Source organism: Photinus pyralis, unplaced genomic scaffold (genome assembly GCF_008802855.1).
Source record: "Photinus pyralis isolate 1611_PpyrPB1 unplaced genomic scaffold, Ppyr1.3 Ppyr1.4_LG2, whole genome shotgun sequence".
In the NCBI taxonomy this organism is placed as follows: Eukaryota; Metazoa; Arthropoda; class Insecta; order Coleoptera; family Lampyridae; genus Photinus; species Photinus pyralis.
Genome location: NW_022170403.1, coordinates 17764083 through 17778324, shown reverse-complemented (window position 1 = coordinate 17778324; position 14242 = coordinate 17764083). Strand labels below are relative to the sequence as shown.

At 35.2% G+C, this 14242-nt stretch overlaps 2 protein-coding genes across 2 annotated transcripts in view; one reads left to right on the top strand and one right to left on the bottom strand.

Annotated features, from left to right (window-relative positions):
• LOC116163185 overlaps positions 1-14242 on the top strand; it is a 49219-nt gene that overhangs the window by 1945 nt on the left and 33032 nt on the right. The window contains exon 3 of the mRNA XM_031477034.1: positions 9803-9894. Within this exon, the coding sequence (XP_031332894.1) occupies positions 9803-9894 (92 nt within the window). The remainder of the gene's footprint in view (positions 1-9802; positions 9895-14242) is intronic.
• LOC116163184 (RNA-binding protein Musashi homolog 2-like) overlaps positions 7133-14242 on the bottom strand; it is a 32512-nt gene continuing 25402 nt past the window's right edge. Inside the window, exons 2-3 of the mRNA XM_031477033.1 lie at positions 9526-9766; positions 7133-9472 (exon numbers count right to left, since the gene is read on the bottom strand). Of these exons, the coding sequence (XP_031332893.1) occupies positions 8633-9472; positions 9526-9766 (1081 nt within the window). The 3' untranslated portion in view covers positions 7133-8632. The remainder of the gene's footprint in view (positions 9473-9525; positions 9767-14242) is intronic.

Below are 14242 nucleotides of genomic sequence, written 5' to 3'. Positions count from 1 at the left end.
GAATGAATTCACTTAGGTATGGTAGATCCTAAAACCCCAAAAAACCTCAAAATTTTTGGAATTTTTTTAGTTTTTCGCTTAAAACTCGAAAACGGTTCATATTTTATGAATAACACTTCGTTAGTAAAGTAAAGAAAACAAAATTATGCGTCGATAAAAAACAATCAAAATCGGTCCAATAGAAAAATTTTTACAAGCGATCAAAAAACGCCCATTTTTTCCAACGAATTTCAAAAATTGGTCCAATTTTAAATAGTTGGTACTTTTTGAACTCTCTGATTGATGTTCTACAATCTTTAGGAAGGAGGGGTAGTGGATTTTATCGTTCCTTTAGGAGCCACAGCGCATTAAAAAAAGGTTAACTCAGTTCTTTAGAAAAGTTGGAAAAAATCGGCGTTTTTTGATCGCTTGTAAAAATTTTTCTATTGGACCGATTTTGTTTGTTTTTTTTTTATCGACACAGAATTTGTACCCAAATGGGCCATTTAAAACGTTAAAATCGTTTACACTACATTTTGCAGGAATCGGCCCTTCTGACTGCTCCGTATACTGGACTATCTGAGGAAACTGATAATTTTAGATGGAAAATATACACAAACGTGTAATTTAATCATATTTGATTTGATCTAATTAAACAAAGTGCTACGCTTCTGGTAGTTTGAAAGCATTGTTATAAAACAGAGTTCATATTCAGCACTACTTATGATATAATATGTGAAGTATCTAGTTTTGTACGTACCCCCCTCCCCGTCAAAGGGAAATATTATTACAGCCTCATTATAGGGTTTTTTTTAATTTCTTGAAGCATCCTGACGGGATGCAAAAGGTTTTAGAAATAAAAAATTATTTCCAATGTACCTATACTAGGATATCCATTTTTCGTCTTGGGAATACGTGACATTATGATTTACAAATCAATAGCATTCAAATAAATAGATAATAAATAGTAATTTATCTAATCCATATCATCAGGAGCGGCGTAACAATGTGTAGGGTAATGCCAGGTAGTTTCTTTTGTTTTCCCTATCAAGTAATGAGTTGTCGCCTCAGGCGTTATAAGTGCAATTTGAGTTGCCTATCCTTACGTTAGCGTTTTGATTTTTTTCTGAAGTCGCGAAACATATTTTTTAAAATATATGCCTTATCATAATAGATCGAAATAATATCTTTAAGTACTTACCGCCGTAAGAAATACTGTCGGATTTCCAAATTGGTGCTGTACGTTTTTCTACCCTCATTACAACGGCTGTTATCTACAAAAAACGATTTTTCTATTCATCGATCTTCCTAAAAAACTAAGACCGATATTTCAATTTTTTTAAGTACCGCCGTTCTTTTCATCATTGCAAAGAATATCCACTATCGAGAATTTGTTAGACTTCAACTACAAAAGCAGCATTTCATAAGAAAGTTTAGCTATTTTTCCAATATGGCGGATTGACTACAGAGGAGCCTTAGGGGGAGATTCCAGTAGATTTATCTTGGAGATTGAAGTATGACAAGTTGCATAACTATTTTATGTTAGCGGCAAATTGGTAAAACCTGTATCAGTCGTACCGACGACGACCGAAGTTTTAACACCGCTCATTGAAATCAAGACGGAGAAACGTTAATTACCTACCTGCCAGAATATTCAACTTTTAGGATGCCTACAATTGTTGAAGGTCAATATAGTCATTAATAAACTATAATTATTTATACAAATAACATAATGATGTTTACATTTGATAATTGGAATGTAATTAATAGGTACCTACTGTCTGTGTAGTAGATGTGATCAAATTATTATTCCAACATTTTCTCAAACAATTTTCAAACATTCAAATTCAAATTTTATTTTTATTTTTATGTATTTATATTTTTGTTGTATACTTCCAGGGGTTTTTTGTATACTTCGGAAGGATACTTTTTGAAGGAAAACCGCTTTCGTATTTATTTACTGAAAAATGTATTAAATTGATCTTATGTTGTATTTGAATGCCTATATGTCGATGACATGAATAAATGTCAATAACGGCTTATATTGCTCGTGAGGTTATACAGTGTGTAAAGCGATGGAGTATACAAGAGGGAATTTTTTTTAAAATATTGATTTATGAAAAAAATTTATTCTTCATGATATTTTTTGCTTGCTTTGAAAGTACCAATAACGTTTCGATAATCTAAAATTTATTTATGGAAATCTGGAAAAATAATAAAATTAATTTTTTTAATTGAAAGTTATCATTTTACATTATAATCAAGATAGCGTATTGCTATCAAACCACAAACAATCGAAGAATAAATTTTTTTCATAAATCAATATTTTAAAACAATTTCCTCTTGTATACCCCATCGCTTTACACACTGTATATCTTTGCCGTTCTAACACATAAGGTTTCTGCTAAGACGTAGGAGGGTTCTTGTTTATCGATGTCGCGGTGAACTAAGAGCTATACCACATTATAGGAGTTTTAAATGTCTTCGAACGCCAAGAAACGTAACCGCACGTGCAGTAGTAACAATAATCTCGCTAACTCCTTTTTCATTCAATTTATTTCACAGACTAACGACTATATCTAGTTATTTATTTTTTAAATATCACACCCAAAAGTAATTAGCTTTTTTTAAATTTAATTTTCTGCAGATAATACACCTTCAAAAAACATTTGACGTCAAACGTTTTTGGGGAAAACGAAAACAATTACCTATTTAATGGGTATCAAAATATCCCAAATTGTTTTTCCACGATATCCTACTGTACCTACTTGACTCTATACTTATCAAAAGATGAGTTTACCTAATATCCGTTGTTGATTCCATTTTTATTATTATAAAGAAATTACTTTGAGTGTCAGATTATACGTCGGTAAGTATAATTCTATAGGTACCAAAAATTTTTATGCATTTACCAACATTCCTTAATTTATGGCGATGTTGATTGCCATTTAAAAAAAAATAGTATGTGTACCTCGTCGAGGTACCTCGTAGTAAAACCAAATTCCCGGACTCCAATGCTTGTTGGCCTTGCCTATGTAGTCCGGGAAAGTTTAGCCATTGAATATCCTGGATATTCAATGGTTTAGCTTTTACTATACACAATCTAATCTACTAATTTCATAACAATCATAACCGTAGTAGCACAAACAATGGAAAGTTATGATTATTTAATGTATATGTGCCCTAAGCTTACGATGCAGTTTTTAGCAGTTTTACGTGATGTCTGACTTGTCCTACATTCAAAACTGGATAAGGATATATTGGATCAATAAAGATCATGATTATGATTATGCGTTGTTGCAGTAAACACGCCCATTTCACAAAGTGTTAATAATGCAACCAATGGAAAAGAAGCAATTAAAGGCAACTTGCCGAGGGCATGTAGCATGATGTGTTGCCTAACGTTTGCATGCAGTTTTTCTATAATTTCAATATTGAGCGTTTTTCAAAATTTCGTTTTAAACGGCGTAGAACGAAATTGAAAACCCGGTCAAAGGCTTAAAATCTTCCTTACAACCTACTCATCCCGGCTATAAGACGTTTTTTGTTAAATATCGCGTGAGACGCATGTAATCAGTCACATTATATATTTTTTATTTATTTTTTTAAATGTATTGCACAAATAATTATTTCTCCGTTAACGTTTCTAATAAATTTATCTTTCCTCAAAGTATTTTTCACGCTCAATTAAAAATGTCTATAGTTCATCCAATCTACAAGAAAGGTTTAACGCACGAGGGTAACAACTATAGGCCTATATCTTGTCAGTCCGGTGCTGTCAAAGGTTTGCGAGTATCGATAGGTTAACTGGTCATTTACATAAAAATAATATCATAACAAACAGACAACACGGATTCCGAACCACTTATTCCACTATGTCAGCTATAAAGTCGTTTGTCAACGACATAATTTCCCACCTTGAGAATAAGCGACATGTACTAGGAATTTTTTGTGACCTATCAAAGGCTTTTGACGGTGTCAACCATAAAGTCTTGGTTGAAAAATTAGAGATTTTTTAATTTATCAACGATATCGTTTTCATTTGAATTCTGTAATCATGTATGTAGATGACACTACTGTAACAGTTTCCGGTAAAACTATTCTTGATTTACAACAACAGGCAAGTGGAATTCTATCGATGCTTCAGGAGTGGTTTAATTTTAACAAGTTTCATTTAGTAAAACGTAGGTACCTACTGTATTTTATTTTCTTCTATTTTTCCCACCACCGAATTATCTCTTCTTGCTAATGTTCCAGTGCAACAATCAGGAAAATACCTGGAAAAGTGCTTGGATATAAAGCTAAACTGGAAGTGCCACTGCTTATAGTCCAAGAGCTGGCTACTGAAAAAAGTGACTTACCGCTACATGGCTGATTTGTTGTGTAAAGTATCCTGATATATAGTAAAGTAGAAAAAGTCATGTCTGCCAGCGAGATCCCGGGGCAGTCAAATATCTAAAATTTGCTATTATGAACATTATTAACAAGCGACAAAAAGCGAGTTTATGATTTTGGACTTTTTGTCCGTCCGTCTGTAGACACGATAACTCACTCAGTTTCGAATTTCTAATTCTGTTTTTAGCAATAGGTAATCGAAGGTGTCCGTCCGTGAACACGATAACTGTCAAACGCTTGGACCGATTTGGTTCAAACTATTTGCACAGTTGACCTACAATATATGCCACAAGTAATAAGCCTATTGAAAATGGGTCAAATCAAATCCAATGGGTCACGCCTCTCTGTTTCGGCCAAACGCTTGAACCTATTTAGTTAAAACTTTGCACATTTGACCTATATGCCACATGTAATAAGCGTATTGAAAATGGGTCAAATCCAATGACCCCCGAGGGGTCACGCTTCTCTGCCTCTGGCAAACGCTTGAACCTATTCGGTTCAAACGTTGCACAGTTAACACATATATACCACATGTAACAAGCCAATTGAAAATGGGTCAAATCCAATGACTCCGTGGGGTCAGACCGAAGTGCTCTGCCGCTTTTTATGGGTTTATTAATTTTTTTTAAGACTTATTTACAATTACATAATATATGCTTAGATAAAAGGTTGCTGGTGGTGCGGTAAATCTTTATGAACTAACACTTCCACATTTAAATGCCGGATTAAACTTCGAGCAGCTTTAGTCTGGGGCTGGATCAACTTTGGGAGTTGTGTGGTGTGAATTCTCAGAAGATAACCACGATAACCAGATCAACGACCACACTGATACCTAACTGCGCATGAGTGTAGTTCTTGCTCCCACTGTAACCATTGGTTAGTCTATTTTGAAGTAGGTACATTTAGACTTAAAAAATCAAAGTGGCTTACGGAAAACAAATGGTGCGAGTTGTACTTTAATCATCCTATTGTCAGATAGTGAAATAAAAAAAATGGATTTAAACATTTAAAAAGATTCGTTATTTTAAATTTTGGTCGATTTTCATATGAAAACTGTATAATTTACACAATGACACTTTCGCTATTTTATTTTATTTTAGCGTAATACAGCGAAGTTGAGGTAATGCTTATGTGCTCGTCTGTTCCATCCAGACCTCGGCCCCTGGAAGATCTGTAAATGGTGATTTTAAACTTGAGTATACACAGCTTTCACCATTTGCAGCGATTACCAATTGAATGCGTCCTATTTTGTCGTAGTTATGAACGCAATAAATACTTATGCTCTTAGTAATACAGGAATCGGTTAACTCTAGAAATACTGGGCATCTTTTACTCCAACTATTATGAAAGCATAGTAGTTGTGTTTATCATATTTTACTCACCATTGCGATGTGTCTTTCAATGTTTCAAGTTTGGATGAAGCTTCTTAAAACTAAATACATTTTTACATAACAAAGTGAATTACTACCTACCACCATAGAGTAAATATATTATTTACTCTATGCTACCACAGAGATGAATTTGAAAAGTCGTCCTTTCTAATTACAATTTGCAGTCTATGCCTAATGTGATTATATTGGTGGATTTATATAATGATTATCATTAGTTCACTAAATTACTAGACCATTAAGATATAGCCAATAGAAACAAAGGTATGGTTTCGTTGCTTCGTGACGCACAATAAACGCTATTGGCTGTTTCATAATAATCTAATGATCAGGAACTAATGATTGTATAAACCTATCATATATCTTGTGCTTGTTCTACCTGCTGTAAGAATCAAGTGCATCCACACTAGCAATAAAAATGATAAAACCTTTAAGTGTCCATAAAATTGAGTAATGTTATTTCCCATGAATGACACTGTTATTAATAAATTAGTGTACTCTACATTTGCTAAATGTCAAAGTAGTTCAAACTGATATTTGTTATCCACGTACTTGTATTAGGGCATACTGTACCTATAGTTTCATAGAAATACATTAATAATAATTAATACAGCTACATGATGGAATGTGGAAAGCTCTAATTTAGTTTGTAGTTAATGGGGGTGGAGCAATAAATTTTGATCAAGCAACTAATTGACAAATTTTATTACGTTTAATTGGTTTCAGTAACTAAGATTACTAACGATATATTTGTACATCACATTAGTTATACACAGTTTGGAATAAAAACAATTCCTCATACTTTTCGATCGATTTCTACATTCAAAAAGAATAGGTAATTGTAGTCTACTCTAGGGTAAGATATGTAGCTACTATGAAAGATATAAGTATTACGTCTACTTGAACTGTGATAGCAATTTATCACTATATATATTATATGTAATGTAAAATGGAAACTACAAAACTAGATATGGAACACAATTTTGGAATCAATGTACAATTGTGATGCTTATGATTGAGGAAGACAACAAGGCAAGTATGTTTTTTTAAAGAGCACAAATGTTTTAGTTTTCCTTGGTCAATGATTATTAAAAAATAACATAGACTACTGCAAAAAGGCATACACATTCAACAGGCCAGTCTAGACTTCTACAACGATTCTACGTTACATCCATCGATGCCCAATTTCTATTGTCAGGTCCGCAGCGCGGTAAGGCACGTAGACACATCTACACACAGACCGTGCAGTGAGTGACCAGACTGTTATCACAGAAAGCGGTGATTAGACTAGACTCTATGTTAATAGCAACCATGTTGGTCTGACCAAATGTCTAGGTCAGTCAAGCATCAGGAATGATCAAGCAGCACGCTACTTTATGGAACTACTTTATTCGTAACGGCTCTACAGTGCAAATTGCGACTAAAGTCGCATCTACACTACACACAGATACATACTACAAACACTAACTCTAGTACTATCAAATACAGTTCTTATAGATCTACAAGTAACTTTTAATACATCGACAAACAGCTAAACATAAATATCTACGCAGGTATAATTAGGTCTGCAGTACCACAATATCAGACCAACCCTCCAGAAACTACAGTTGTATATTTACATACACACATAGTCAAGGGCTTACTTAACAAGTGAAAACTAAATTTTATTATGTTTTAACGTTTATAATCCAATACAAAAATAGAGGGTTCATTCTGTCTCAAGCTTATTGCTGTTAACTGGATATCATTTACACAAAAAATTAGTTTTTCGTTATTTTGGCTTACTCACATGCTTTCGTTCTAAATGCCTGTAGTGAGCCTTGAGCGAGAAATATTTTGGCACAACAAATACAATACAGGATAATAAGACAAAATAGATAGCATGTGTGAATTCCAAAATAAATTCCGTACACCTGCTGCCTGGAGACTATCACAAAGTTTAACAATAGATCATTCACAAGCGGCAGTTTATATATACATACAATTTTAATAAAAAAAAATAATAAAAAATAGTGTAAAAAGTAATACTAACTAGTCAAAACTAAGAGCAATTTTAGCACATGCAAAGGAATTTAAAATAAAGTGTCTTACATAGCTGCCGAATGTTTTCTGAAAGTGCTCTTAGCTTTGTTGTATCATGGCATTTTGGCCAGGCAAGAAACGCTTTGGTCCGCAAACACATACTTCATCGATAGCTGCTACGGAATGTTGGTAGGTCTAAGTATATAGCATGTAATAATGCAGGCCGAGATTGCCTTGACTAGAGCTGCAAATAATAAATTAATGGCCAGAGACGGCAAGCTATGGCATTGCTGAATGCAATAAATAGAGGAGATTCTTACCGCCTACCGTGAAATGAGATCTTATATGAAGAGTATAAATAAATTAAGTCTAACGCCTTAAGCAACCTACAGTCGAGTGGAAGGTTATTAATAATATACATTTTTGTGATCAAAATTAAGTACAAATTTGGTAAGTACAATAATATTTCACCGCAACTGAAATACAAATTTTAGTCATTTTAACTATTGCCAAAGTACAATTTCATCAAACTTGTTTATTACAAAAATGCGTTTTTACAACTCGGAAACTCGAAATATTGCGATTAATGAGTGTTGTAATACTGTTTATTGCGAGTTATTGCTGAATGCAAAATGAGCAGAGACCAGTATCACCTACAATGTACAGCTATTCTGCCCATTAGAGATTAGTTTACACTATTAATAATATCAAAATGCACAGTCGAAATAGGCACAACGCGCCCGCATTGACAACTGGAAACAGTTTTGGAAGTCCAGTAACCTCATGAAGGCTTACAATGTGAACAATAAAATATGTAAAAAACCTGAAAGTGAGCAATGACAATGTACTCAAACGTACATTCCCATACCGTACATGGAACTCCAATCGACCCCTTGAAAACTAGACATGTCTACATTTGTTAGATTATAGCCTTGATAAGGACTTGCAGTTACTGCCGGAGCCAAAGCAGGGGCTCCAGTTGCGGAAGCTGGTGCAGGTGTAGGACCGCCCGCGGCGGCAGCTCCAACTCCTGCACCTACAGCAGGAATCGGATAAGGGGTATAGCGGTAACTGGCTAATGGAGGATATGTCCCGAATAATTTTCCATATCCTGCTACGGCGGCATTTTGAGCCTGAGCAGCGGCCGCTGCTGCAACGGCGGCCTGAGCCGCTTGAACTTGTACCACAGCCAATTGATTGGCGGCAGCAATAGGTCCGGCTGCCGCAGGAGTTGCCATGCGCATACCTAAACTACTTAACATCAAACGTTTCCCCAATAGCTGTGCATTGGCTTGCACCGCCTCTTTGGGTTGAGCTTTCTTGCACTCAACTTTCTTATTCTTAATTGTATGAAAATGAATTTCACACACACGATCGACGATATCTTCATTTTCGAAAGTGACAAAACCAAAACCTCTATGACGCTTGGTTTGTTGATCCATCAGCATGACTGTCTCTTCTACTTTACCAAATTGGCTAAAATACGCCTTAACCTCTTCGGCGGATGTATCCTGACTTACTCCGCCTACAAAGATCTTCTTTGTTTTATTTGGCTGTTTGGGCCTATTTTTAGGAGTGGCATGCTTAGGATCGATTTTTTTACCGTCTAAAGTATGAATGGGTACTTTCAATACTTTATCTACACTAGACGGTTCCGAAAATGTTATAAAACCAAATCCTCGACTCCGCTACAAAAATAAATCATAATCAGTTTTCACAAACCGCCAGATCGCTACCATACCTGTGTAACTGGGTCTTTCATTATCAGTACATCAGTCACGTTTCCAAACATTCCAAAATATTCTCTAAGTTTTTCGCAAGATGTCTGCCAACTTAGTCCCCCAACAAACAACTTTCCCGGGGCTGGATCGTTTGTGTTATTAGGCGTACTGCGCCCAGATGAACCAGAATGGCTACCATTTACTTGAACAATAGATCCATGCAAGTCATGTTCCAGTAGTCCATTGTCTGACATAGACGCACTAGAAAAAATAATTCATATTACAAAATTGTTTCAGTTATGGCCCATCATTGGTTTAATTGGAGCAGCAGTGACTGGTTATATTTTTACAGCACAATACATGTTGAGAACAAGACCGGATGTTGTATGGTAAGTACAATGCGTGTAATACACTTTATATTTATATTGAACTTGGTTTGGAGTATAGTGCGAATTTAAAAGATTTTCGGCCGGTTTATTAGCACTTTTCGCAAGCTCTGGCCGTGATAAGTATTTGTATGTTGTATGTTTTAAAAGCCTCGGTGGTCGCAACCAGGCTTTTAAAACATCATGATCGACTAGACAATTCAACTGACCGGTTGCACAGAATCACAGAAATAGGTACACCTTTATGTTAAATAAATATTTGAGCATCTTCTGTATTTCGTTAGACTGCACGCTTCAGGGATTACATTTGACTTTTTTATAGTGTTTAGTAAATAGTGATCAGTTCTGTTTCATATAAGATATGAGAGCTAGATGGCTCTAGTTACGCTGAAATTCAAATAACTGACTTGTAAGCAAACTTGGCCAAATTACATTACATTACATCTTAGGAATATTTTTATATTTGATATTACTATACTCTCTCATTATAACGTTTATTCTCTTTCCAAATTTACAGTCATATTCTTAAGTATGTGGAAAACACAGCAAAAATTACAATTAAATTAAATACTTGTAAAAATGCATTCAATTCCAGCATTCAGTAACTACAAAATGCGTAACGACAGGCTTTGACCAACTGGAGTAGCGTTCATCACAGTCCACAATTTACTTTTCAAAGCAGAGAACGTTTACCATAGATTGACATTTTTTCGGGATCTGTGCTTTTGATTACAGTTCTAATTTTTGCGTTTTGCTCTAGAAATTATCAAACAAAAGTTGTAAGCTAAGATGCATTTAAGATTGAACTATTTTCATTAAAAGACCAGTGCATCTGGTTTCGTAACGATATCAATGCTTCAATGCTGCTTTTTATGACCAACTTTAACCGTTTAACGCGTAATAAAAGATGCAACTTCTTTCGAAAGTTGCAATGGAACGTGACCTAGCATAGTTTCTTTCTTATACTAATTGGTAACGCTACTACCTATATTAGCTGTAACCTTTAGATCTGATATTAGAACGCATATCGGCTTCTGGCGTATTCGCCGTATACTGACATGGAAGTGGCGATGGGCATCAAAGAACAATTAGTAATACAATAGTTCGCCTTATGTTTAATGATTATTCCCGCATATTAGAAAAATACGAAAGAGACGATAATCGATTCCTTTATAAAGCATACGCTACAGGAAAAGCAATATTATTTTTTAAGGACGTTACATTACGTTGTGTCCTGAGCTCGGTGGCGGATTGGAATGGAATGAGTAGGCTAAGCCGTTCTTTAACCGCAAGGATAGATAAAGTGATCACTTCAACCGTAAGGGTAGATAAAGTGAAACAGATGATTGTGCATTATAATGACATCTGTCATTCTATTTCTTGTATAATAAATAACTATTAATAGTATATTACAGTACAAGTGGAGAAACTAAAAGTTTCACTCACGCGTGTGTCGAGATTACACACGAGGCGTAGCCGAGTGTGGAACGACACACAAGTGAGTGATTTAGTTTTCCACGAGTGCTGTATAGCGTTTTGTTCAATCCTGTTACTAATAAAAATTTAAAAAGAAACAGTGTAATAGTTATTTTTTAAGCATCTGAAAAAAACATAGTAGGTAGTTTTCGTTGTTATGGTTCCCATGAGATATGCGTAAAACAATTGACACAATCTGTCAACAAATTATAATTGTAGCAAAAGTGTGCGCGTTTAGATTTCCAAGAAAATGGAAGATGAAAATAGTGTATTTGTGCCAGATAACATTTTGGAAGAAGCGAATGCAGCGACATTTAATTTATTACCGAAAAAATCCAGACAGATACATCAAGGAGTTGGAAAAATTTCGGTCGTGGAAGGAGAACAGAAACGTAAATGTTGTAATTGAAGAAGTAGTGGTTGCTTATTTCAATGGATTGATACAAAAATACGCTGCCCCTTCTTTATGGTCTATATTGTCGATGCTTAAATGCACCCTATTTGTTTTTGAGAAAGCAAGTAAGTTTTAGTTCATTATTAATTTACTGGTTGTAATATATGAAATGTTTTAGGTTTAAAACCTTGTTCGCGATTCTAAAAAGTAATTCTAAGGGTTATCAACCTAAAAAAGCGAAGACATTTGATCAAAGAGAAGTGGAAGTGGAAAAGTTCAAGTCCCTGGTATCAATCAACCAATTTTTAACAATTTATTGTAATGTTAATTTTCATATTTATAAGTAATTTTGTTGCTTTGTATCTATTAGTGATGAATTATGAATAAATAAAAGTTCAGCGTATGTGTATTATGAGTGGGTGGAAATTTTTCACTCACTCTTTTCGCTCACCCGTTGCTATGGAAATAGTTTGAATGGGTAAAACAAAAACTTTCACATTTGGTATCTAAGTAAGAAACACTTGTTTTCAATGACAGGATTGAACAAATAAATAAATCGTTGAACATGTTCTGAGTAGTGTCTCATGTACTTAGAACGCTTTATAGAGTTGAATTTGTGACCAACACAGAGATACCAGGTGAGGAAGATAAGAACCACTTCACTTATATTTGTATGGCTGATTTTTATATTTTCTAAAATATCACTCTAAAGTAGTATCGAGTATCGTCGGACACATTCCGCTCACCACAACTTCTTACAGATGCTTAAAATTAATGAACTTTACTTATATTTAAATACCTACTTGATTTTCATGTATGTTATTTAGGACAACAATTATAGTTCATTAGACAAATTGTAAGGACCAAACACGCCCGCCCCACCCAAAAAATAGTCAGCCGTCGGTATGAGCGCGAGAGCTTTATGTATACGTTGTAGAGCAAAATACCTACCGCCTTCAATTTAATAACTTTGCATCTCAATAACATAAGCAGTGGTGTAGTAGAGCCGGGGCGCAGCGGAGCGCTGCTCCAGGCACTGCTCGTGAGAGGGGAGCGGCACTCCGGTACAGGATAGGAGACGGAGATAAGATAAGTGATGATAACTAATGATATTTGCGACTTAGATAAGCCTTACACCTTTAGACCAATAATGTATTCAAAAATCTACGAACTGAAATTGTTTCAAAACCCATTTATTTTACTGCAAATTTTAAAAAAATTTTCTGGACCCCAATTTTGCTTGGGGGGGGGTGTATTCGATAAATTCAATTGGTCATTTCCTTGAATGTCTTATATCATCGAAAGTATTATACTTTATAAGAGATATAAAAAAAAGTTTTAGGTATATAAAAGTGACAGTCTTTGATACGCTTAATTTAGAATTGATGTCAAAAAAAATTTAAGATGGCCACTTTTGAGGAACATTTACCAACTTCCTAAAGTTAAATGGGCGCCATATTGGATTTTTAGATTACTTGATAGATTTTTTAATTCTCTTTTCAACGAGCCATCATAACATAAGATTGAAAATAAGATACCAATTATATAACGGTTTTTGTATTTTAATCAAGTAGTCTGGGACGAAAAAAAAAAAAAAAAAAACAAAATCTATTCGAGGCAACAAAACAATGAAAATAATTAAACCAGATGTTAGATTGTCGCCATGCGAGAGAAGCCTTCAGAGGACCATCTCGTAGCTTGGCGCGTTTTTGTACAGGGTTATCAAGGAAGAACCTGAGGTTACTCGTGGGCACTTTCTGGGCACTGTAAACTAAACAAGCACATGCACTGCATGGGTTTGGTGGAATCACCATCTTGTAGAGGATGTTACACAGACGACGAGACGGCATACCACATACTCTGTGAATGTCCCGCTCTAGTCCAACTGAGACGATCCATGTTGGGGGAATCCTGGCCGGACATGGCTACGATTAGAGCCGCCTCCCCTTTCAGCGTCCTAAGGTTCATCTCACGTGTGGGATGGCTTGAGTGATGTTGAGGGGTCGGGCGACCCTAGTCAGGGAGGTAGTACAAAGGGCCCGAATTTGAGGCCTAAGTACGCGTGGACACTGTTCACCCTCCTATCGTAATCCAGAATCCAGAATTAGGCGTACGTACCGCAAGAAGTACCCGCAGCGCAGTAAGTAATATGACCTGAGGCGGCACACGGTCGATTTTAGCATACTCGGATAGGGCAAAATGGAACTCCGTCGGTTAAAATTTTGATCATTCTCGTTCAGTGGATTTCGAGCTCCCCTACTATGACAGAAAGAAGCAAAATAAAAACATCAAAATCATGTCACATTTTTAAAGCAGAACTAAGTAATTTGCGGCAAGAAGCCATCGAATAGGGAATATTAATGTGGTTTAAATTTACTTGATTCTTTCTCCCGCGAATATTTATTGTCCAAACATTATACTTAAACCATTAGTTTCTTATTTAGTTTGTTTTTAATTGCTAAAAATGTTAATTCAAAACTG